Genomic DNA, 25,780 nt, shown 5'->3' on the forward strand with positions numbered 1-25,780 from the left:
GGATAAGCCAGGAAAAAGCTGTCTTGGGATTTAGAAGCCTTCACTAGATGGAGTTGTATTTATTTTCTTTCCTTGTCACTGCTTTTTGTGGGGATTTTTTTTTGAAGTGCCATTAATACGTCTGTAAAAATTTTCTTCAGAGCAGGGCATATAGTTTTAAACCCTCATTCAAAGACAGCAAGATAGAAGCAAAAATTGATTAATCTATCAGTGAGGAAAATGAAGTGGATAGATGAAAATACCATGAATATGACAATAAAACCTTTTTTTACAGTGCTGTCCTTCTTATGGTAGGCACAGTACTTCTGTTTCATGCAGAGGTGTGCCTGTGTGCTGCCAAGGGCAGAAAACCATTTGCAGAATGGCACTCCTCCAAAACATTCTCCCACAAACCTCAGAGGTGTGAGAAGCACCCAGGCACTGGCTGTGGCCGAGCTGTAGGTGACAGCAGTTCTGCCACCGTGCCCTTGAGCATGGCAATGTGGCCTTTGCCCCCATGGGTCTGCCCCCTGGCCTCATGCAGAGAGCCCCAATATTTCCTGAGTAGACTGAAACATTGCTTAAGTATCTCTGGTGCTGTGAAGTTTAGTTAATTTGTCAGACTGCCTTCAGAGGTTACTGATAAATAATGTCATTGACAAATGTTAACATAAACGCAGCACACAAGTACCTGAATGCCTTTTTTGCTCAGTTCTTTCAAAGTTATGGAGCAGGTTTTGTGTTCTTGGGCAGAAGATCTGTGGAATAGCGTGGCTTAAGCTTTGTTGCTAACCAGAGTCTCTCTTTCCTCTCTAGAATGAGGTTTCCATGCTGAAAAATGAGGTAGCACAGCTGAAACAGTTATTGTTAACACATAAAGACTGTCCGATAACAGCTATGCAGAAAGAATCACAAGGATATCTAAGTAAGTAGCTGGTATCTTTGCGCTGTCTCCACACTCCTCACAGGAAAGCAAACCTTCCAATTCTTCCCTCCAGAACCCTTTCTTGGTCATGCTATCACTTGAACCTGTCTTCTCAAACATCATCCAAGCCATCCAATCTCCTGCCCATATTTATCAAGCCCCGCTCAAAACCAAAAAAGCCCTGGTTTGCATCCCACACAGCAGAGCTAGTCTTCCCCACCCCTCCTTTCGGCAAGGAGATGCACACGGATGGACACTCACTCCCCTGTGGAGGATCCTGCTTGAACTCACAGCTCCAAACCTGCAAGAGTCCTCCTGGACACGGCGCTGCCAGAACCTTAAAATAACTCTCAAAAGGAAAGTTAAAAAGGAAAACATTACAGTCCCCTCCAGCGAAAATGGTACTGTGCTCTGACAGTGGCACAGACCAGGCCTGGCGCAGGTTTTCAAGGTTTGTTAACTCTTTTTTAACTCTCATCTTTCTTTTTTTTTTTTTTTTCAAAAAAATTCTCAGCTAATGGAGACATTTAATCAATTCTTTCTAGTTGATGCATTTTGTGAGTGTAGTAATTTAGAGACAAATTCTCTGTTTCATTTTAGTACAGTTCAGAAGAGCCTCGGGACTTGCTAGATTGTGACATTGTCTTAAAATAGAGACCATTTCTGTCTCCTCTGCATCACTATGCATCTGTCTCTTTAAAAGAACTCAAAGAAAAAAACTCATAATTGCATTACATGCCTATCAGCTGTTGCTTGAATTAGATTTTCTGTGCTGCAGCGCATTGCACTCTAATTTTGATTCCTGCTGGAACAAATAAAACATTTAGGCATCCCAACTGATTTTAAAGACCTTAAGATATCAGACTTTTTATCCCAACATTAGTTTCAGTTATTAAGGTCTTGGACTTTTTTCAAGACTCAACTCCTGAAGTCAGGTTGATAACAGAGAAGCTGGCTTGGAAAAAAAAAAGAAAACAAAAACAATCTTAAGACAGACAGTGTTGGATAACTGTAATTAAATTCTGAAATCCTGGGCCTTGTGCATGCTTCAGATTGTCAGTATTTCCAAGAGTATCACTCAGCCTAGGTTTTTTACTCAGATGGAAAAATGAATGTGTGTTGTCTCTGTGCCCTCATTCCCTTCCCAGGTCCCGAGAGCAGTCCTCCTGCAAGCCCAGTCCCAGCTTGCTCCCAGCAGCAAGTCATCCAGCACAACACCATAACGACCTCTTCCTCTGTCAGCGATGTCGTGGGAAGCTCCACTCTCACCCAGCTCGCCAGCCACAGAACAGACATCAACCCCATCCTTTAAAAGTGGTTGATCAGAAACTGCTGGGGGAGTGTGGTACCGTATCAAAGCATCCTCTCTGCTAAGGACATTTGCAACCGTAACTCAAGCCTGGAAGATTCCTCAGTTCTTGAAAGACTCTGGCTATTCATTTTTATAGTTATTAAAATGTCTTTTATACTTAGTTACATAAAAGGAAGTTACGCAATTAATATTGTATCAGCTTGAGAAATGCTTTGGTGCTTTCTCCATTTTTTTGGTACCAGTCACTTGTTTATAAACCTAACTGTTTCTGTACATAGTCATGTTTCCTTCTCACCAGTCTAGCCTGCAGCCTCAGAAATACAAAGTTGTGTTAAACTGCAGCTTGTTAGCCAATGTGAGGCATGAAAAGTATTAAACAGAGTCAAACATAGGTAACTAGGAGTAATTAGGCTATAAATATAGACCAAGGGCATCTGCTGACAGCATAATAAAAAAGAGTTAGCGTTGTGCTATCAGCAGATCGCGTCTTGCATTCAGAGCCTCTTTCAGAGCAGTTATATAGGATGTGGCTTCAGGACGAAATCAAGTCCAAATAGCGTGCTCTTTTGTCTAGCCCTCCCCTTTCTCCTCTCTCCTCTACCCTGGCCTTTTTCTCCTCCAGTTATTCTCACACCTTCCTCTTCCCTTCCTTTCAATTTCCCAGCTTTTTTTTTCCTTGCTTTTTTTTTTTTTTTTCATTCCAAGGCTTCCTCACTTCCCTCTTTTTCTCAAAGAATGGTAATGAACAAGAAAAACTTCAAGCCCACCTAAAAACTGTCAGCACGACTGCTGCTTTCACTAGCTCTTCACACGCAGTTGCGCTGTGCCAAGCATTTGGCTTTTAAAAAATACAAATGCTCCTGATTTAGTGTTTTTAATAAATAGGGAAAGGTTAAAACAGCGCAGCCGCAGGTGAAGCAGGATGATGGGCCAGCTGTGTTGATGCTAGCAGCCCTGTAAGCTTCTGTGGTGCAGTAGAGGCAAAGCGAGCAACACCTGAGAGTCACAGCAATTTTTTGCACTGCCATTCATTAATGTAGGAAAATCCATGTAGTATATAATAATTCGGAAAAGTTCTGTTCCCCAACCTGGTTGCATTGTTCTAACAATGAAAGCTAAGAGCCTCAGGCTTCATGGGCTATAAATGAGAAATAAATCACTGTAATGGTTCTGACCATTTGGAAAAATGCCATTTTTAATTCCCAGGGAAAGACCTGCTCTCTGCAGGCATTCCTTTAAACATTCACAGACTGATCCCAAGCTGGCAGACAGCAGTGTAGCTTCACTGACTTTAATGGCACTTAACACTTGCTTACCATGGGTAAGGAATTGTTCTTTTGGACGCTAAATAAGTTTTAGAAGGCACGCAGTGGCTAAAAAATGCTTCAAGAATGCCAAGTCCCACACTTGGGATAAAATACAGTCCTGCAGAGAGGGTCTGGAAAAGAGCCTTATGCTACAATTAAGGTTTTTGTTTGGACTCTGAGCCTGCCCCTCAGCACAACTGATTTGCATCCCCAAGTGGTCCCAGTGATTGATGGGAAAATCAGACAGAGATGATGCCAGTTAATTATGCTGCCTTGCTGTATACTGGGACCTGATTTTGCTCTCAAATCTGTCAGAGGCAAAACCTCCCACTGCTCGCCCAGGGAGCAGGGTCCAAGCTGGTGAGAAATGTTCAAACATTTTGAGCTGCATCTTCAATAGCAAAATTCACTTTATTCCCAGAAAATCCTCTAGCCCCAAACACACTTTGTTCTGAAGCAAACCTCTCTTCCTCAAAGACTGTGTCTTTGGTCTTTGGAGAAGTCATGGGTTTTAAAAGGGTGGGACTTCTCCACGCAGGAGGGAGACTGAAACAACTGAAGTGTGAGAAGGCTCTGTAAGGAGCAAGGTCTGTCTTGAAGGGAAAGCAAATTTCTGAGCATCATTCATTGCCGAATTAGTTCTTATCTTGGTGACTAACTTTTTATCAGTATCCTTTTCTGTAACAGCTCACTTTCCATTTATGCAAATACATTCAAAAGAAGAAGATTTTTAATGTACAGTGTAAATCTTGACTTGATTATATAGTCTGAGAACCAAAAAAAAAATTATGAAAAAATACAAATGTAAAGGATTTTCTATTATATTTTAGACAAACATATACTTTTAAAGTCTTTTAAATATTGAATCTATAATTTTTTTTAATCTCCAATTGTAATAGCTAAATGGTTTTGCTTCATCATGGCTCCCAAAGGAACTTTTTTTCAAATATGCTGTTGAGAAAAATGTTCCAGCTGAATATCCACTATGTAAAAAACCCAACTAAGCATTTCCCCCACATCTGAAATTCATCATTCACCATCAAAACGGAAATGCCATTGCAAGGTTAATTTATAAAACTTTACCTCTATATGGGTAGCACTTAAATACATTAAAAAAATTAAAATCAAAGTTGTTGGTAATATTAGAATACCCAGTTGAGCTACACTGCACTAGAATTACGGTTTAGCTTCATTTTATTCAGTCTCCTCAATTAAAATATTTAGCTGTTAAAATGAAAGCCTCTACATTAAAAAGAAAAAAAAAAAGGAAGAAATACAAAAACCTTGCCTAAGTTTTGTTAAATTCAGCAACTTGACAGTTTGACTGATGTGTATTATATATAGCTCAATTATTTCTTTTTTTAATGCTAACTAGGCAAGCCAACCACACATGTTGGCCTAAATGTGTAATTACAATGAAATGTCTCCTCTCTATACTATTGGCCTTTAGGTATAATCCTTGCTAGTGATATGGAAATAAGTAAAGGATGAAAAGCTATTTGCTATTGCTTCTTGTAACTCTGCCGCAGGTTCACAGGCCAAGACAACATTCAGCATATTTGTATCGGCTGTATCACTGGGAAAAGGACCAACCATACCAGGCACCTTATATTATTCATCAGATTTGCTTCCACATTAAAATGCTCTTGTTTTCCAGGGGAGTGATCCTGCAGCCTTTCCTCAGGCTGCTGGTCCAACCAGGCACTGCAGGCTGCCTGAGCAAGGGCTGCGAAGAGGGCTGAGAAGCCCCCAGCCCTCTGTCTCCAGGATGTCCCTCTGCCATGTGGTCAGTGGCAGCAGCCTCTTCCTAAGCATGTCACTCTAAATGCACTTCCTGGGCTCTTTCCATCAAGGAGGAATCCTGCTTTTCCACAAGCTACTTCTGGAGACTGCTGCACTTTCTTCTTGCCCTGCCAGTCCAGCCTGTTGCTGGGCTCACTAGGCTCTGTGCCCTAACCCACTGCCAGCAGAGGACAACTCTGATCACTTCCATCATCCACTCTCCAGGGCGCTTGCCGGATGGTGAGCCTTGGCCAGTGCCTTGTTCAGGAAGAGGTGTTACCATACCATAGACAGCATCTTGTGGGTGTGACGTTGGAAGCAGGTTGGAAATCTCAGCCACGGTGAACTGCAATACTTTGATCACAAAGAAATGATGCTGCGATCCAGCTCTGGTACCCCCAGCCCCCCTTCCCCAAGTCAATTTATGCAAGCCATATTCATAACGCTGCCTGTGGGAGACAAGTAGTTTGTGTGCTATCATGGTGTGTTTTATAAGGACAACAACGATGATGATGATGATTTATGGAGAATTTCATGCTGTTGAGAGTTAATCCCTGCTATGAAGCTAAATGTCTGCTGCCCATATTCTGAATAGTGGAAAGTCAATGGTTCAGTGCCTCAGTGCATGTGGATTTAGTGTTAATGACTCAATCCTGTTAACTAACAAGCCAGCTGTAACTGTTGTTAAATGCCCAACTTTTAAGGATTCATATTTTTTTAAGCAACAATATTTAGTGTTGAAAACTAGCCTTTTAGTTTAGGCAAAATGTGCTTTTTAGCAGCTAATACCTTTTTTAAAAAAAAAGCGTATAGAGTGAATTTATGAAAATTCATGAGGACCAAAGCAATTTTAAAACAGGAATCTATTAATTTAGTATTCACATAGAATTTTATAAAGTATTTATTAATAAATGTTATTTTAACACATTCCATTTGAACAGTATTCTTGTACAGAATCTGTTTGTTGGTTTTTTTTTTGTAAGTTACAATATTAGTTTTGCAATAAACTACTCTAGGTGTGTGTGCATCTTAATCTTTCAGGGTCTCAAGCAGAAGTCATCCATCTAAGATGGAACAGTTTGCTGCTGAGGTCAGTTGTACAGAAATTCCTAGAATTAAATGTTTTCCTTAAAGCAGCATCTGCTCTTTTTTTTTTTTGTAACAATGAAACAAATTATAAGCCTTCAGCTGTTTCCTCTGTATTTCAAAATGTGCTTTCTCGTTTGAGAAAGCATGAGTCAACATATAACTGGAAGCCTGTCTCTTTTTTTCTGCTTTTTTTTTAGGGCTGATTTTATACATCACCACAGAAGATCTAACCCCATCCTCATTTCTCATCTAATATCACATAGTGAGTTGCACTATACTGCCTTATCATTGCCTCTTCAGTCCTTTTACTAAGCAGTGTTCCTTAGATTTAGACCATCAAATCTCCATTATACATCAATGAAAATTACTAGAGGGGGAAGAAGAGAAAAAAAAAATCTGTAGACATAAAACCTAAACTGTGCCTATAAAACAAAACCAGTTACAACTAATTAGTATCTTATTTCTACATTTCAATTATTTATATTCTTTTAAAATTGCACTTTAGCTCTTGCTCTCTTTCTTGCTCTCCCTTGTTGAATCATTTATAAATACTCTTGTAAAAGTTTTGCACCAGATACATTTATATGCTTTCACTGGTGGCATATCTACAACTTGTCTCTCACACCTGCCCAAACAGAGAAGCTGAGACCAGCCAGTCTGCAGTGTGACTTAGACTTTACACCCTCTTCATGACAGCATATAAATGTTTTATTATGCAATGTATGTGATGTGAGGCGGCATCTAAGCTACATTTTAATCTCTCATCCCAAGAACCAAAGTGTCCTGTATATCATAAGGTCAGGAGACTGGCTCTGTTGTGCATTGTGAGGCACTTTGACTGTTGTCCAACTCACAGTAGCTGCAAAGCTGCAGTGGTAACAGTGGCCATACTATGTATTAGAGTTCTGAATCAATAAAATATGTTGCCTTATAACTTGACTAGGGACAGCACCTTTAAAAAGAAAAAATAGAAGAGACAAAAAGCTTCTAAGAACAAATTAAAGCAATAAAATCTCAAGCGATTTGAACACCAAAAAAAAAAAAAAAATTCAATTTTTCAACATCTGAAACCATCACCTTACTGCATAGACAAAAGAGACTGTTTACATCCGTAACTTCTTTTTAGGTTTTTTTTTCCCCAGAGCTTACAGTTATCTCAGTTTCATCAGTGGCTTTATGCTTAAGAGCTAAATTGCTCACCATTATTGGTTTTCTATAGCTTTCAAAATTACTTTATAGCAAATCCTAAACTGCATGAGGCCAAAAATGTCAGTGTTCACACACACTCAGAGACAAGATTGATTCTTTAAGTGGAAATCTGATCCTTTCCCAGGCTCTCCTTGGACTGGAATCAATAACTGCAACTCGTTATATTTAGACCTGTGTGTAATATCTGGGATTCAGGATCTCCAGTTCTACAATTATGCAAGTTAAATGTTAGACTTGCTGAGTTTCACCTGGTGGAACTGCTCAAAAAGCCCATGGTCAGAGCTGGCTATTTGATGTCATGAGGGTCTTAGGCCCAAATATCTTTCTTGACTGAAAATCTGCATGACAGCCTTCTGACTGAAGACTGAAAGCTCCTTCCAGCTTTGCAGAAACTGCAGCAGTATCCTGGGGTGAGGGAGGTGGGAGAACTGATTTGGCATTTCAAGGGAAATGCTTTCCTTGCTGGAATCTAGGAAATTTCAGAGAAATATTTTCCCCACCCCACAGTGCTGACATTGCAAGGAGTTCCCTGACATCACCTTTAGCATGCTTCCACAAGACAAACTATTTTGCACGAAAGGTGTATTTGCTCTTCAGAGTAAGAACAATTGCCCTGAGAGTTTTGCCAAGGATTTTATCATTGGGACCCAAGTGTTTCCCAGCCCATGGCCGTGAGCTCTGTATCCCTTTCTCTGTAGCAGCTCTCTTCAAACACTGGGTAGCGCTCATCAGTGAACATTGCTTCTCTGGACTATTGCCATTGTCCTGGTTTTAAGGAACTTTTAGCACTGCTTGGAGTAAGCCTAAACTATCGAAGTTTATATATAAATATATATATATATATATATTATATTAAAAAAAAAGGTGCTGTCACAGTAAGTTTTGGGCTTGAGGTTGTTTGTATTGTATGCAAAGGTTTTGTGTTTGTATGTCTGTTTTATTCTGTAAAGCAACCACCTTCCTTACTGGAGGGAGATACTTTTTTTTTTGGTACATAAATGTAAATACTTGCTGCAGCATTTAATATGTTTAATTTTATGTTAAGCTTTTTGTTGCATTGTGAACCCATTATTGTTACAAATGGACAATGAGTTCATTGAGACTGTTCAACTAGGTCAGATTTTTACATCTCTTTCTAGCTAGAAGAGAAAGGATTTTTGTGCATTTGTACAAATGTTAATAATATCACTGCAATTCCAATATAATAAAGCACTCAAATACAAATAATTCCAAAAGTTTATCTGTATCTATAGTCCAGACATTTTACCGTAAGTGTAACTCCTGCAGTTAAACTGAGTTACTCTTCACTGATTTCTATTATGACCTACAGCCCCTCATCTCCCTCCAGACTGGAGGAGCACCACAGTTCAGGGCACACTGCTGTCTGGTGGCAGGAGCAAGGCGCTGTGCAGACCTTGCGGCTCACCATTGTCCTCCGGCAGCTGAGGTGACTTGGTAAGAACAAGTTCTCTGAACTTCTTCCAAGCAGGGAGGCTGCAAAGCCTCAAAAAAAAGACTTACGTGGTGGAGCTTGACATGAGGCCTCTGCATAAGGATGAGACAAGCTGTTACTTTACTTTTCCTTGCAGCTGGAGTGTGCTTGTATCAAAATACACTCCATGCTTGTTATCCCGCCAACCTCTCGTCTTGCCAAAAGCTGCCTGGAAATGGATTTCCTGCTGGGCTAATTAGCTCTAATTGTGATGCCCCTGTTATCTTGCCAACCTCATTTCTCACTATAAATTGGTCCAATACAGACCTTGGCACAATAATGCACAAACTGTAATCTAAAGTTAGCTGGGACGAACCCATCTCTCCAGTGGGAATTAGATTAGCTGTAGATTAATGCAACTTGATGTCTTGCTGGCAGTCCCAGAGCGAGAGCCTGACCCAAGTGGTGCAGCCTCAGTGACAAGGACCAGCCTGCCTGCAAGCGCTCTGTGCTGGTGTCACACTGCAGGATATCGGCCCCATGCGGTGTGACCGTACTGCTCCCTTGGGGGCCCTGGCACAGGCACAGCTTCTGCTGCTCTCCCCCCTAGTTTTTAAAAGGCTAAATCTGGCCAAGAGCATTCACCCTCCTAAAATGGGTAGGAAAAAGGCAGAGCCATGCCCCTGTTCCCATCCTCCCCTTGTAAAAGCTGGAAGATGGGACAGTGGGTGCACATGGCTCCCTCTTTAAAGGGGTACAGCAGATGTTTTCTCCAAACATAAAGGCATGGCACTAGCTGGATCCTTTTATGAGGTCATATACTCCTGCATTGCCTTTAAAGCAGGGATGCCATGCCACTGCTTAACATGTATTTATAAAGTAGGGCTCTTGCTCTGGCACCAAATACTGAAAGAGGATCATCATATCTGTAAAAATAGGTGCCTCTCATGAAGACATATCACAGGATAACTTTATTGTCCTCACAGTTATATTTACACCTGACAGTATGAGCTAAGCAAGATGTATTCAGGCTGAGGTAACACTGCCCTTTACAGCTGATTCATGGTTTCCCAAACCTGATCATAGTATTTGTTCTTCTTCCAAGCAGTACACTGCTACTATTGCTCTCTCCAGGCTGCTCTGGACATCATAACAAAGTTATTATTAGCAAGAAAATGAATCAGTGTAAGCACACACTCTTCTCCTTTCCAGGGATGCAGCCAGAACTAGACTAATCTGAGCATACTCTGCATCAGCAAGAAGGTTGCCCCAGGTTATACTGGTCAGAGCAGCAGTGTCTCAAGGGAGATTCCTTCCCTCTGCCACACCAGCCTCTTGTGTTATGGCTGGACTTACTTAGCTCCTCAACATGTCAAAGCTTTTTCCTGAACCCAGGATGCAACCCACTTGCTATAAGGGCATTCAAAACTAATAGCAATGTAGCACAGAGTTCACATAAGCAAGCACAGAGGACACCATTGGTACCCAAGGACATTGGCAAAAACCAAGGCAGGATAACAGAGCAACACCAGCAATTTGGAGAAAGCAAACACCTCCCAAAAGAAGGCGTGTGCAGATAGGGGAGGGTGGTGAACCCCCATGAGTCCAGATGTAAACAGACACAAGAGCTGAGAAATTGGAATTGAACTGATGCTAGAGAAACCCTTGGATGGAAAAACATGGCAGACACGAGTGCTTTTTTATTATAAAAAGTTTACAAATACTGGGATAGAGGGAACACTGGACCTGCAAGGATGCAAAGCTCTTCACTATTACTCTGACTCTCACCATAAAGCAGACAAAGCATGTCTGACCTCCTTTTGGAGAATCTCCCCACATGCAGCCCTTGGGAACAGACTTAGAAATTGCTCTAGCAAAGGCTTGCAGGACAGACCTACCTCTCAGCTTTCCCTGCCCACCTGGAGTCACTGTCTAGTTGGAAGCAAGCAATGGATGTTTTCTTCTCCACAACAGATACTGGCTGCTGAGGGCCCACTACAGGATACTCCAGCTCTGGGCCTACCCCCAGAATTAACCAGTTACACACACTTTACTTTACTCACTGGCATTTGTGGGCTTACCCACAGGGAACAGGCACAAGATAAATCACAAAAATTTACTGAGAACATTTTTCTATGGAATCAAACACTTGATCAAGGATCAGAAAGAAGGGGTCAGAGTTAAACCAGGACCAACACTACCATTTAGGTCAGAGCCAACAACTTATGGTCTGGGACTATTGCTCAATTCTTTAGTCTGCTTTGTTATTGCAATTGCTCTATTTTTTTTTTTTTCCTGAGCTGCTGTGCAACAACAGAGACATTTGTTTTAGTGGCTCTAAGAAGGCATTAGCACTGCCATGTGCTTAAAACTCTTTTTCTGCAGCATTCTTGAGCAGTATTTTTCCTCCAGCCTCTATTCTCCAGCAATACAATGCCACAGTATGAGAATGACCCAGCGAAGCTGATAAAATATTTAAGACGTGTGTTCTGATTGTGTTAGGTAAGAAAATACCACCAGAGCCTGACCATTAGTGAACCTGATCAGTTCATTCCCCCAGGAATAAGTCCATTCCTGCCAGCAGAGCAAGCCAGAGCAGTCTGAACTAGAGGCAGTGAGGCAGCTGCCTTTCCCAAAAGAGAGGGAAGCTTGAAGGTGTATTTTGCAGAGATGAGGAATTTGCAACCTGAGGGTCCTGCTCTAAAAGCAAGAAAAAGAGATCTATAGGTATATAGATAAGCAGACATATATTCTACAGATACATATAGATGACACAGATATATAGATGCAGACAGCAGAGATGTGTGCTGTGTATATGTGTATACAGCAGGTCAGCAGGTGTTTTCACAGGGCATTGCATTCAGCTGACAGCAAGTCAGCTTAAAAGAAAGAAAAATATTTGACATAACTGGCCAGTTAATGTAGGAAATTGAGTCGACAAAAAATAAATAAAGGCAGAAATGGATTAGTTTAAATTTGGGGCCCTCTGGATTATAATGGATCCCATAGGAAGACAAGAGGCTTTGTATGGAAGGACTCTATATCCTCCTTGCACTTTCCCTTTTGTTTCACTAATCATTTTAATTCTGTGTTATATGGTGGTTTAGCCAATTCCAGCTTAGAAGAAGTTTTTCTTAACTTCAAAAAGCTGTGCTACAAAGACAACACATAGCCAAGGATAAGAAACGGGAACTTCCCCCAGTGGGACACGGCTGTGGACTCCATTTTATACTGGGTTGTGTAGGGTATCACAACACCAGCCGTTGTTTTGACTTGGGGTTTTTGTTGTTGGTATTTCTGTTGTGGCTGCCCCCTGTACTTTGATCCATATGTTAAATTGTCACAATTAGAGTCAGGCAGTTTTCACATGCTGAATGAGGAGGATGAGGAAGGAGTAGTTTTGCTACCAGTGTCATTCTGCAGTGGTGGCTGCCTTTAGAGGCAAGGTTTTATGTTCAGATAGAATAAGCACAACCTGTACTAACTCCCCCTTGGATGCCTAATTCCTGCAATCCTAAACTCATCCCCTAGGACAGCTGAAGGACTATCAGCCCTTTGTGAAGGTGCTTCTGCTACTTCCTTGTGGTAGTACTGTGTGGCATGAGGTGAAGGGCCTTGGGAGACATCCACAGCCCCACAATTCCACAGCAATACAATACAATACATGGTAACATCCTGGCCATGCTGGCAGCAAGGTTTGCAGGGCTCCCATTGTACTGACACACTTGGCACTGGCACTACAGGTGACTCCTGCCACTACACTGCAAATGCTGAGTTAAACCAATGCCCTGCCATTATTCTGACTGTGCCTCAAGCCAATATGACTGACTAAAACTAGGGAAAAATTCAGTGGAAAAGCATTTATCATGTTGCCAGTGCAGATAACCAGTGTGGCAAACCATGCAGCTCACTGTGTGCAGAACCTGACAACGTCAGGAAGGACAGTGGGCGGTGGGTAGGCAGGGAGTGCACAGAGAATGGAAAGATGGACAAAATGTTTGTGAGTTGCTGCAAGGTGAAGCTGTACTCCTAGGCTGTGCCCAGGGTACCAACCAAACTGAAGTGAGATGGTGTCTCAATGCATCTTGTGGCACTAGTGGCAGTGGTTCTGCCCCATTGTTCCTGTGAGTTTTCTATACTGACTCATCACCAAGACTTTTACCCAGAGTTGTCCTCACCCTCCAAAGCCCATGAAGCCAAAAGTAGCTTTAAAACATGAGCTGCTGTCTGCCTTCAAAGACTCAGCAATACTCACCCCGCAGAGACAGGGAAACCCAAGCTACTGATTACAATGTGCTTTTAAATTCAGTGGATTTCCAGAGCAGAACTCACATTTTTAATTGATTAGAAAGACCTTCACGCATATTGCTATGAGGGCAATTTCCACTGTCATGTTATGTCTCATGTCCCTCCAGGAGAATTGTATAAAGATCCTTCTTAGCAGCAGCAAAAAGAGGCACCATCTTGATCTGCCCACAAAAACGTGTCTGCTTTCCTTGCAAGGCCATGCTGAGCAAAGGGAGCATGCAGGGCTGAACCTTGTCAAGGGACACTGCCACAGAAGGAAGCACGACACCCACAGCTCTGGCACTCACAGCTTGTTTCTAGGACGTGATGAGAAAGGCCTGTTTTTCCCAATTGGAAAATAAGACCCATTGGCTTACTGAAGCCATAGAAGTCAGGAACATGACAGTCCCTTTTCCAGGAAAACTCTACTTCTAATGTGGTATGGGAGCAGTAGGAACCCATCAGAGCTGCAAAGCAGAGCTCCATCACTGCTGCTGGGCTAATCGGAGCCAGCAGCTGGGAGCGAAAGCCAAGGACAGCTTTTAAATGCACACGGCAGAGAGAGGAATGAAAATTATTAATTTTAAATGGATTGACACTGGTCTTGGAACTAGGCAGGCAAACATCCAAACCTGTCAGGAGGGAGTAATGAGGGCTTTAAAATTAGATGTGATCACCTATCTGTGGCTGTACAGAGTGTTTGCTGTGTATCCCTCATACCTTAGGGAGAACCCCAGACATGTGAGGTTACAAGTGGGCTGTCTGTCTATGGGCTCTTTCATCTGAAAGTTTCAAGTGCTTCTCAGGCTTTAATTTAGTGCCTTAATTACCCAGGGATTTAGGTAAATATAATTGTCTTCATTTTTCCCAGCAGTGCACAGAGAGGAATAGACTGACAGAGAAACCAGAAAGCATGAGCCCACTCCCCCACTTTCCTACCCCCCCTTTCCTGCTCTTGCCAACAGCCCGTACATCAGGGCCCTGCCAGGAGACTGCGGGCAGGAAAAGCTTTACCTTCTGAAGGCATATCCATGCAGCCCTCCCTAAGAACTGTAATCCTTGCCCTCAAGGAGAAATGAGCTGTTTTGCTTTCCATTTGTCTTCTTCAAAGCTCTGGCCAAGCTCATCCTCATTAGGAGGCCATTAAAACACCGATGTTCTTCACATTACGATTTCCTCTTGGATTAGATGGGAAGATTTTTATATGCTGTAAAAAGATTCTCTGGTTCTGACATCTCCTCTTTTATTTGCTCAGACCAAAAGCTTGCAAGGAACAGGAATGGGAAACCATACCAGCATTCAAATAAAATGCCACAATCATCCACAGAGGCGAGGGGAAAGCCCTACAGTCTTGTTAGCCAAACTTGCACATGGTTCTAATCAAATGGGTGGGAGGGAGACATTCCCTTGGCCACGGATACCAACGATTTTTTCCTTAGGTTCCAATTCTGTAACTCTTATTCATCCGAAGATAAACGGGCTTTTCAGCCAGGGAAAGAGGGCTTTGGGACTGGGCTCTAAGGCTTTTCATGTATTCATGAAGTTGTCACTTGCCTTTTACATTCAAATTCTGATGGGTCAGACTTCCTAGACGGTGTCTTTCAACACCTAATAACTCACCCAGCAAGCTCCAGTGCTAATACAGACGTCTTCTTATCAAGCTTGAGACTGAGAGGTTTGAGGATTATTTTAAAGACACTTTTTGGATTTATACTGAATCCTTCACAGGGATTATTTATGTGGCATTTCTTTCCCATTACACAGTTGAAAACATCACCTGTTTTAGCAGGAGATTTCTGGGGTGAGAGCAGAAATATTTTGAGGAATTTGGTCATTGCTATTTGCTAATGGAAAATGTAGCAACCAAAGCAGTTTTTTTAAAACCACAATAAATTTTATATTTGTTACTGCTGGATTCCCATTAAATGCATTAATTACAGGAATGTTTAATGAAACAAGTGAAAAAAAATCCCTCCATTATGTATAGAACACTGTGAAAAACAAGGTATTCAGCAGCATGTGCTCTTACATACTCTTAATAAAGGATCTTAGCATAAGGTAAAAACCCAATAAAATATGCTATAATGTGCTATGGGACCCACCATTGATTTACAATACATTTACTCCTTTAGCACTAACCGAGTTTTGCACAATACACAGCCAGCTTTTATATATTTATATAAAAGACCTGTTTTCTTCTCACAAAGATTTACTGATCTTCCCCAGAGCATATTAATTTTCTAAAAAGTTCTTTGTTTTGCTCTATATTTATTGTAATAAAGGCAACAATCTTCTTCCTGATTGACACCCGCAATATTAAAATTACCAAAAAAAAGAGAGCTGATATCGTAATACTTTATATGGAAACACTACTCTGTAGGTTCTGTGAGGCTAAATGCAAACAGAGTTTTGCTAATATCTGGCATTTTGCAAAACTGCAGCACGGACGAGGTCTAGAAATACATGGCAAAATAATTGTGAAGTTCCAGTTCCTAATTCTTCCAAGGAACTATAAATGAGTAATTTTAAAAATAAGTTCATACACCTTCTCTTCCACCAAATTTAAATGACGAACATGTAAAACCCTTAGCAGCAAATTCAGTCTAACTGCTGAGAAAGTTAAATTATGCATCATAAGGAACATGGGTAAAGTCCTTGAAGAAATGAAGGAGGATTCTCTGAAATGCACTTGCCAATCCTTTGCATGTCATCAAAGACTATTTTTTCAAGCACGATGTAATGTCTCATGATATAATGGAACAGTTCTTGGTGTTCCCTATTAGTCACACAGATTATTATGGTTGGCAGAGGGTCCTCTCTGCATTCCTGCCTCAGGGGTACATTTGCTCTCCGAAGCCCATTCAGTTCACTATAAAATTCAGCCCCCAGGTTTTCAAAGGGCCCCTTCTGCCTCAGTCTCACCTGTAATAATGGGAGCGGGACGTGCGAGACGCCGGTGCCGCAAACCCGCGCCCGGGCCCGTCCTGCCGCAGGGCTCGCCCCATGCGCACAGAGCTGCGGCCCACGGCAGAGGAGGGCAGGAGGCTTTCAGGGGAAACAGCCCCTCTGCTCGCCTTGCCCGGCTGAGGAAGGCCAGCTTTGCTGCGAGCAAGTGGCGCCCTGTTTACGCACACCTCTGGGGCAGCCGAGCCGGGCCGAGATTCTTCTCTGCCTCCCACAAATCCTCCAGGTGCCGCGCGGGCGCTGCCGAAGCCGCTGCCCCCAAGCCGCGGGGCCGGCGGTGAGCTGTGAGCGCCGCCGGTCCCCGCTCGCTCCCCCTCACCGCGGCCATCCAGGCCCGGCGGGCAGCGTCCCGCTCCCACAGGCGCCGCGCGGGCCGGTGGCCGAGGCCGAACCCGGGAGGCCCCGGTTCCGCCCCATCCCGGGCAGGTGCGTTTGCCCGGCCCCGCCGCACGGGCCTTCCCAGGCCGGGCATCTCCCCGCGCCAGCCGGGACCGGCCGCGGGCAGCTGCGGCACGGCGGGGCGAGGGGCGCCGGGCGCACCGGGACACACCGGGACACAGAGCTGGTGCGGGCCGGCACGGCTCGGCTCGGCACGGCTCGGGGCGCCGGGCGCACCGGGACACACCGGGACGCAGAGCTGGTGCGGGCCGGCACGGCTCGGCTCGGCACGGCTCGGGGCGCCGGGCGCACCAGGACACACCGGGACGCAGAGCTGGTGCGGGCCGGCACGGCTCGGCTCGGCACGACTCGGGGCGCCGGGCGCACCGGGACACACCGGGACGCAGAGCTGGTGCGGGCCGGCACGGCTCGGCTCGGCTCATTTCGCCGGGCTCGTGTGGGCCCGTTCCCGGTGCGGCCGTGCCCCCCTGTGGCGCGGCCGGGAAGCTCAGCCCGGCCGGGGCCCCGGCTCCGCGGCGGGGACCAGGCCGGATCGGCCCCGGGGCGCAGGCCGCTGTCAGCGCCTCTGATGCTGCTGTTCGTCTTTCCTCGGATTTTTCTTTCCCCGGCAGCTGCGGGGCAAACTGCCCCGCGAACTGATCCGACCGACAACTAACTGATCAAACCCCAGAAAGGCAAAAGTTACTACCAAAAATTCTGGAATTGTTTCCTCCCCGCGTCGGCCAGCGGTGGCTGCGTGGTAACTGGGTTTCATGGGAGGAAGAGACAGAATAATGCGCTTTTCGCCGGAGTAGGGAGCCGCTCAGCACTTTAGTGGGAGACCCACAAGACACCAGGCTAGCAGCAAGGGGGAAATGCTGCCCTGACCCACGGAATGGCTCTTCTTTCTCATAGCTTCTCTTTTGTCTGGGGCAAGGCACATGGGTTCAAAGGGGCTGGCTTCTCACTCTGCCTGCAAATCCCCTCAAAGAGAAAGGAATGGGGATTGCTCTCGTGGCTTCTTAATTTTCCTATTTCAGAGCAGACAGTTTTCAGCAAGAAACCAAATATAAGGCTACAACTGTAAAAGTGTGAATGAAGACTTTCAGCCAGAGTGAAAGCAAGGGAATTAAGAGTTATTAGAAGTAGCATCTTTACTCTTTATATATAACTATGCAATCTTCAAGGTTCTTTCCAACCCTAACCATTCTATGATTCTATGAGATATATATCAGCTGCTTTCTCTGTGGACTATGCAGACGATTTCCTTTCTTGGCTTCAACCATTTTAGAAATGACAAATTTAAAGTTTGACAAGAAAATGCTCTCTTGGAGTAAAGCTCTGGAGTTTATTAAAAAGCACACACAGCCACATGCTGTGAATGATGCATCTTTATTCAGTACAGCAAGGACGGTTTTCAGCTTTCTGAAGCTTAAAATGTTAACCTGTTAAAATGCTAACCCTGGAAGAACTAAATGAATAGCACAGAGTGAGGTCTCTGTGGAGGGGACAGCACAGCCTGCAGAGGGACCCTGTGCACTGGGGATAAATGCATGGGTTTGGTAGCAGGCAATGACCAGTGTGGAAGGAGGGTATGAATCACAGAATCATTATGGTTGGAAAAGACCTCCAAGATCATCAAGTCCAACCATTAACCCAGCACTGTTGTGCGACCACTAAAGTAGGTCCCAAAGTGCCGCATCCACAATGATTTTAAATACCTTCAGGTTTTTAAATGGTGATTCCCTAGGCAGCCTGTTCCAGTATTTGACCATTCTTTCAATGAATAAATTGCTCTAATATCATATCTAATCTTCCCCTGGTGCAACTGTCACTTGTTACTTGGGGAAAAAGACCAACCCCCACCTCATTACAACCTCCTTTCAGGTAGTTGCAAAGAGCAAAAACATTCTCCCTGGCCCTCCTTTTTTCCAGCATAAACGACTCCAGCTCACTCAAGCACTCCTCATAAACTCGTGCTCCAATGCACTCACCAGCTCCAATGCCCTTCTCTGGACATTCTCCAGCATATCTTTCTCATAGTAAGGGGCCCAAAACTGAGCACAGGATTCGAGGTGTGGCCTCACCAGTGCTCAGAACGGAGGGACAGTCACTGCCCTGGTCCTTCTGGCCACACTGATGCAGGCCAGGATGCCACTGACCACCTGGCTGGCTCATGTTCAGCTGCTGTTGTTCAGCTGCCTGGCTCATGTTCAGCACCTTTTCCTCTGGGCAGCTTTCCAGCCACTCTGCCCCAGCCTGTAGTGCTGCCTGGGGCTGATGTGGCCCAAATGCAGGACCCAACAATTTACCTTGTTCAATCTCAGACCACTGGCCTTGGCTCATCAATCCAGGTTGTCCAAATCCCCCTGCAGAGCCTTCCTACCCTCATGCATATAAACACTCCCACCCTACTTTTCTCAGTACTCTGTAATTAGTAATCAGAAATTTATGTTAATTGGCAATAAGTAATAAAGTAAAAATTCCACAAATTGAGCCTAGTTTGCCCATAACACCCTGATCACATTATGGTGGCTGACATAAATAAGGAGGCCATATAACCCCTTGTAACCCATTTGCATTGTAAATCTACCCTAGTACAACATACCCTGCACTCAGAAGTTTCTCATGCATTTCCAGTGATTTAATTTGTCTTTGGACCTGTATCTTATGGGAATGTGGTAAATTATCATTTAGGTGATTAAGGCTTGAGGCATCACTGGGAAGAGCAGGAACTGAGAAGAAACCCAAATTTTCTGGTCACATGGGACTTCTCAAAGAAGCCAGATAGATTTTGCATGAAAGTATTTCGAAGTTTTCAGGCCATGTGCAAAGATTTCAGTCCAAAGGAGTGCTCATGCCTTTTAGGTAAAACCACTAAAATAATGGGGGTTTAGGAACTAAGAGAAATGTCAAGTATCTGAATAAAATTATGAGTTGCACACACCTTACAATTAAATAATTGTAAAGTTAATAGGAAAGAAAAATGTTACTATTCACCAGGAAATTTTTGCCCCCATTTTGCTGTTTTTCAGCAACTCCTTTTTATTGAAGGGATCCTTAACAATACAGCACATCCTCTTAATTCTGTTGTTTGGAATGAAAACCTGAAGTGGAAAACCCAAACAAATAAAGCAGCCCTTTGAATCATGCTACTGAAAGTGGGTTTTGCTGGAAACTACTTGTAAAAAACAGTCATTAGGTTAAAACCAAAACTGAAACTCTCCTTCTTCATACTGATACTCCAAAACAGTACAAAAGATACCTGTGCAAGTGCTGATTTTTATGCCTGTGTTGAACTTCTAGTATCATGGGACTATTTGTGGTAGTGAAGATAAGTACACATGTGAGTGTTTCCAGAAGCTGAGTTTATCTCTAGCCCCTATTAGCTGGATTCAGGGTGGTTGGGCAGACACACACTGCTTTCTCTCAGGAGCCACAGGGTGAGTACCCTCCAAGTTTCAGATCTCCTTTTCCACTCTGAAGTTAAAACTTCAAAAGTGTGCAATACTTTTGGGGATTAATGTAATTCATTCTTTCCTGTCCAAGTTTTACATTGTGGGGTTATTATGCTGCTCACCACAACTGCAAGCTCTGGGCCAGAGACAACTGTTTCAGTTTATTTTAACAGGGTGTTTACCTTATTCAAGTAATAATAAAAAAGAGGGATGATTGCATTAATTACTGCATCAAACTAGCTGCCATGGCACTCCCTTGCCAACCCTCAAATCAATTAGGTGTACCTGTCAGTTAAGTGATTGAAGGTTTTTTATTATCATTCCTTTTCCTCCCTGTTTTTCTTTTAATCCATTTTGCCACTTAATAGTCTCTTCAAGTGAAAGCTATTGTTCTTCACTGAGAGGATGAGAAGATTTAGATGGACTCCTAACATGTGCTAAGAGGTTCAAAGCTTGATTCATTGTTACTCAGACCCATCTGAAGTGATACATACCCCACAAAGTGATTTTAAAATGCTGCTTTTCTACTGATTGCAATTTAGACATGCCTTGCTGTGGTGTAATTGGTTACAGAGCTTCAAAAAAGCAGTAAACCTTGGGGGTTGTCATATCTCTATGAACGAGTGGCATTGGTGGTGTCACACTAATGTAAATACAGCTTTAACAACATGACCAAATTAGCTACACTTCTTGCTTTTGTGTTAAATCTAGTTTCTTAATGAAACAGTGCAATGTGCTGCATGCAGGGCAGTGAGTGTACATCTTTTATCTCCCTCTTAGTAAAGTTGAAACCATTAGATAATTTCAAAAAAGCAGATGGGCAGCAGTCACAGAGCTCCAGCCAGTTTCATGAAAGGAATGGGCTGGATGAAGAGAACTCTTGTCCCATCATTGAGGGAAAAGTGAGCAGAGACCTCCTTGTCCACACATGAGGGATGAAGCCACGGTTCCACCAATGGTCTGGGGGGTTTGGAGACACCCACTTCACTTCCCACTTCACACAGAAGCCATTTCAGAGGAGCACACAGGGGGTTTCTTTGCTCCCAGGACTTTGAAGGGACATGTGCAATCAGGGTTTTTTAGGAGTGGAGTTAATTTTTACATCAGAGAGAGAGAGATAGAGATAGAGAGAGAGAGAGAGAGAGAGAGTGCACAACACAGCCTTCTGAATGTCTGATGGGGACAAGCAGCAAGTCTCTCAGCATTTTTAGCAGTACCCCACAGCTGCCAGTTGCAGATGTAAGGTAGAAAGATGACAATGGAGCTGGCTGCTGCTTCCCAGTTCTAATTTGATCTAAATCAGATCATGAGCAGTTAAAAAAAAAAAAAAAAAAAGGCTTGGGACTGCTTTAAGCTAAACCAGATGTTTATCAATAGCCTGCAAGGACAGGGAACATCAATACTAGTCCTGTCATCTCCTTTCTTCAGCATTCTGCCTGCCACCAGCTGCAGAAGCCACTGGGGCTACAGATTTCCCAACAATGGAATAAACTACACTGTGGGAAGATCCATCTCCTTTTGGTCCTATTGTTCTAACAACACAAAATGTCTCAGTGCAGCTGAGAATCTGGCTTTTTACATCTCTCCCAGCTTCTAATAGGTTTCAGCAAGAAAAGTTGCCTGTCTCATTTTACTGAGAGTGCATAATTGCTGTCAGAGACAGCCAAACAGATTTTTTTTTTGTGAAAAATTGTTGCACATTGGACATGTCATCTAAAGTTGTTTGAGATGGGAATAGGGGGGAATACAAGACAGGCTCCTGCTTGTGTCATGGGGGAGATCTTCACAGCAAATTTATTATGGTGGGGGACTTTTTAGTGTTATTATTAACCCCAGTGTACCAATTGCAGTCAATTAACTGGACTAAGAATTTCTATGATATCTCTGGGCCAAATTCTGCTAGTTGATGCTCCATTTAGCTTCCATTTTCCTCAGCTGGGTCTTATGCATGCATCTAAGAGTAGCATTTGGCTGAAAAAGAGGAATTGCTACTTCTGCTACAAGCAGAAGCATTTGGTATGCCTCATGTGGGTTTTCATTCCTGTGTGGAAATGTCTGGGGAGATCAATAAGATTCCTTTGCTTGCCCAGTGATTTAAGGTGCTGCATGACACCTTAATTTAAGGTTGGTCTGCACGACTTCATCTTTTACCTTCCAATACTGACGAGGCTTTACTGAGTTAACTGAAATAAACAGAGGCAGCAGAGGAGTGGGAGAGTGGGAACATCCTACATGGATCATTCCTGTGTACTTAAAACATCAGAGAATTCCTGTGTTTAGGAAGAAAAGAAGAGAGCCCACCCACCATTGCTGTGCCCTGGTGCTTACAGCATTATGCCATGCAAGTAATAGAGGGTATGTTTGTGTTTAAAAGAGTGTCAAAGCCATGTGTGGCAAAGAAAATACCTGGTGTGATAATAAATCACTTTAAATGTTTGCAGTCTCACAAAACACGGATTGTTGAGAAATTTTGTGTTGCACTCCACATTTTCTTTCAAAGGAGTGGGAGGAGAAAAAGTTTTCAATTTGTCTTGCAGACATGTAATTTTCATGTTCATGTTATGTCTTTAATTATGTCATTGGGAAGCACTCAGCAGAATTTGCCTCCCTTGCAATACCTTCAGAAATGAAAAATTTAATTATGTTTGAGTTGTAATAATAGGAGAATTTTCATCTTCAAAAAAAAAGAAAGTAAAAACTAAAAAAACACATTCAGGTCGCGGCACTTAACCAGGACTCGGGGCATATAAAGAACAAGCTGAGTGCCGAAGCACAGGCTCTTAATGCAATAGATGCAAAGTAGCCTTTGATGCCCTGTAGCTCCAAGACACCTGCTTGAGGCTGGGCAATGTGATGCAGTGCATCTGCAGCCTCCAGAAAGGGAGGTGAAGGGCAGGCAGGGTGTTTAAATGGCACTGGTTACCATTGCTTAGGCAATAGAACTTCTGCACACTATTGTAATTTATTCCTGCGTAGGTTTGACATTCATCTGATTATATATTTGATGGGAAGCACATGTTACATTGTAGTGACTCTAGAGTAGGCATATATGAAGAAAAGATGCACAAAAATGATGCCATAATGTCCTTCTGTGTTACTGACAAGATGAAGATTCATCAGGAATTAACTGCAGGTGGGAAACCCAGAGAAAAGCCAGGGATGGAAAGTGTGCTCAAAGGCGTAAAAACAAATTCAGGAGTATTTTCTTCACCTATGAAAACAATATGTTCTAACTGACAACTGTCATTCAGCTTCTGGTTGAAGGGAAAAAACCTCACTGGATTTTTCTACAGTTGAGCACTTAGTGAAATAGTGACTCCAGAATAAGCATCCTTAGCAGCACTTATCCAAAGTAAACAGAGTTGAAATCAGAATTGTATAGAATGAGCTGTATATGAGCTTATAACAAAATAACAATTCTGAAAATGTTATCCTGGAGAAACTCAAGATTTATTAAACCTATGGCCTTGCAAAGAAAATAAAAATAACTTTAAACAAAATCTATTGGTGTAGTGCTTTAAAAGTTACCCTCACCTTTTTCGTTTTAGTCTAGGAATTACATTTCAGCTAGAGCTTTACTGCTTTTGGAAGGTAGCAAATAGAGTACTCAATTGTGCAAAATTGTGGAAATTAGGACTCCTTTGGCTGCCCAGTGTGGTACTGCTCCCCATGGGCTCATTTGAAGGAGTTTGCCCAAAGGCCAAACTGTACCCGTGACTGGGAGCACACACGTCTCACTCTTGCCAAGAGAAATTCCATACACAGACCAAGCCAGTAAATTGTGCTGCATACTTACTGTAAAAATTGATGATAAGGAGAAACATAGGACATTTTTAAGGAGCTTGTGCTTTTTAAGAATGATTGATATCATCATGCATAAAGTATTGAATATTTAAATGGGCTGGGGAATCTCATCTGCTGATTACTTGATGTTAAAATATGTCATTTCAGAACTCAGAATACCCTTTCAAAAATTTTGTAACTTTTCCACTCTCTCTGGAGTCATTAATTATACGGTTTTGAGAATCAGTCAGGGGACATACTCAGTTTCTTTCTCCACTAGGCAGAGAAATGCAGTTCAAAGTACTCTACCTAGTCTCTCAGTAAATTAATAGACTGGCATATGTGCTTCCTTGGCTAACACTTTTCACCTGTGACAACTGCAGGTAATTATTTTGCCCGAGTGAAATTGATTCTGGGCATTCTCAATGAGAAAACCTTTCTTTCCAGGTTCAATAAAATTTGGTATGCATTTCACCCTTGGAACCTAGATCCTTCATTATAAAGTTGTATGGCAGAAAGAACTGACTCTTTGCATTTGAATATTGGTCTCCAAAGAGACAGTGAGAGTGGGAGCAAGAGTGCCAATGTTATTCTTTAAAGATGAGGTAAGTTACATCCTGTCCAAACTTAGGAGATAAATGAGTTTGTGACAGTTATATTTATTATGACAGGGCTGTCGTCAATGTTAGAAGAAAGTGTCTGCACCAAGATACTTTTTTTTAGGATAAAGTTTGGCAAAAAGTTGAGTAATTCCCTTATTTCAGGTAAAACTGCCTACAAATTTTTCCTAAAATCTGAAGGCTAACAGAGCTCTAGCAAACCCACTATTTTAAAACTACTGATTGTTGCCCAAATATTTACAGAAATCCCATCACAGCAACATTGGATGAAATATTATGTTTTTCAGGTAGACTTTTGTAAAAGTGTGTTTTCCTTTGCAAACAAAAAAAAAAAACCTCTGACAACAACAACACAACCCCAAACCAAACAAAGCAGCTCTCACAAACAAACAAACAAAATCCAAGAAACAAAGAGAACGTCACGGGTTCAAAACTGGAAGCTAAGTAAGGGTTCTCTGGCCACTGCAGACCACATTGGTAGTGCCTGCCTGCCAGTTTCACTCTATTGAGCCTGACATTGCCACGTGGTGCCATTCCTGATGGTGGTGCCACACCTCATGTCCCAGTGAGTTTCCCCATCTGGTTTCTGTCCTACTTCCTGAGCTGTATGGCTGTTTCAGCATCCTGCTGCAGAGTAGTTCTTGTACACTCCTAGAAATCTTAGTGCAAGGAAGGAAGGGAGCAAAGGCTCTGGTCAACTTCTGTTATGTCTTACACCAATAACCTTGTCTGTTTATCTGAATGATCTGAGAAGAAATAAAGATTATATTAAGGAGACAGTGTAGAAAAATTGTGGTGTTCTGAGACTTGTTTATAAAGCACTTTCAAATTCTCAAATGAAATACAGTGGGTGTTGGGTTATTGCTAATAAAATCAGAGTAACTTATTGAAGTATTCATAAGGTGAAAGTAATACTTCTATCATTAGTCTTTTAAAAACCTTTCACAACTAAATTCTACAAATCAGCCAACAATGAAATTGGTTATTGGGTGTGGTAACATCTACTTCACCACTGCAAGTTGCTTTTATTGGGCATTATTACGTCAGCTAATCATTAGCAGGTCTTAGGTCCCTGCTTAGGTCAGCTAATCATTAGCAGGTCCCTTAGGAAATTTTGTTTATCAAACCAAAATTATATCTCTTTTTAATGTGAAACAGTTGACATGAAGGATTATGGATATTACATGAGGATTTGTTTCTCGAAAGGGGGAGCTGGAATGTGAGAGGTCTCAAAGCACATATATTCCTGAGCCAT

The 25,780-nt window shown here is 42.7% G+C and overlaps 1 protein-coding gene and 1 long non-coding RNA gene across 11 annotated transcripts in view; one reads left to right on the forward strand and one right to left on the reverse strand.

The window, feature by feature from the left end:
- The window catches only part of CREB5 (cAMP responsive element binding protein 5), a 256,957-nt gene extending 248,127 nt beyond the window's left edge, over window positions 1-8,830 (forward strand). For 8 of the 10 annotated variants that reach the window (XM_021538182.4, XM_021538185.4, XM_085568538.1 and 5 more), the window contains 2 exons: window positions 796-904; window positions 2,053-8,830. In XM_021538182.4, the coding sequence (XP_021393857.1) occupies window positions 796-904; window positions 2,053-2,216 (273 nt within the window). In that variant the 3' untranslated portion in view covers window positions 2,217-8,830. Of the gene's footprint in view, window positions 1-795; window positions 1,356-2,052 lie in introns of all 10 variants that reach the window. The other 2 variants (XR_014951836.1, XR_002466113.4) reach the window with 2 other exon arrangements.
- Window positions 1-16,676, reverse strand: part of LOC146768188 (uncharacterized) — a 37,814-nt gene extending 21,138 nt beyond the window's left edge. The window contains exons 1-2 of the long non-coding RNA XR_014951838.1: window positions 16,245-16,676; window positions 671-810 (exon numbers count right to left, since the gene is read on the reverse strand). This is a non-coding gene — a long non-coding RNA (uncharacterized LOC146768188). The remainder of the gene's footprint in view (window positions 1-670; window positions 811-16,244) is intronic.
- Window positions 16,677-25,780: the final 9,104 nt, after the last annotated feature.

The sequence above is a fragment of the Lonchura striata genome, chromosome 2, assembly GCF_050655825.1.
Source record: "Lonchura striata isolate lonStrDom1 chromosome 2, ASM5065582v1, whole genome shotgun sequence".
NCBI lineage: Eukaryota > Metazoa > Chordata > Aves > Passeriformes > Estrildidae > Lonchura > Lonchura striata.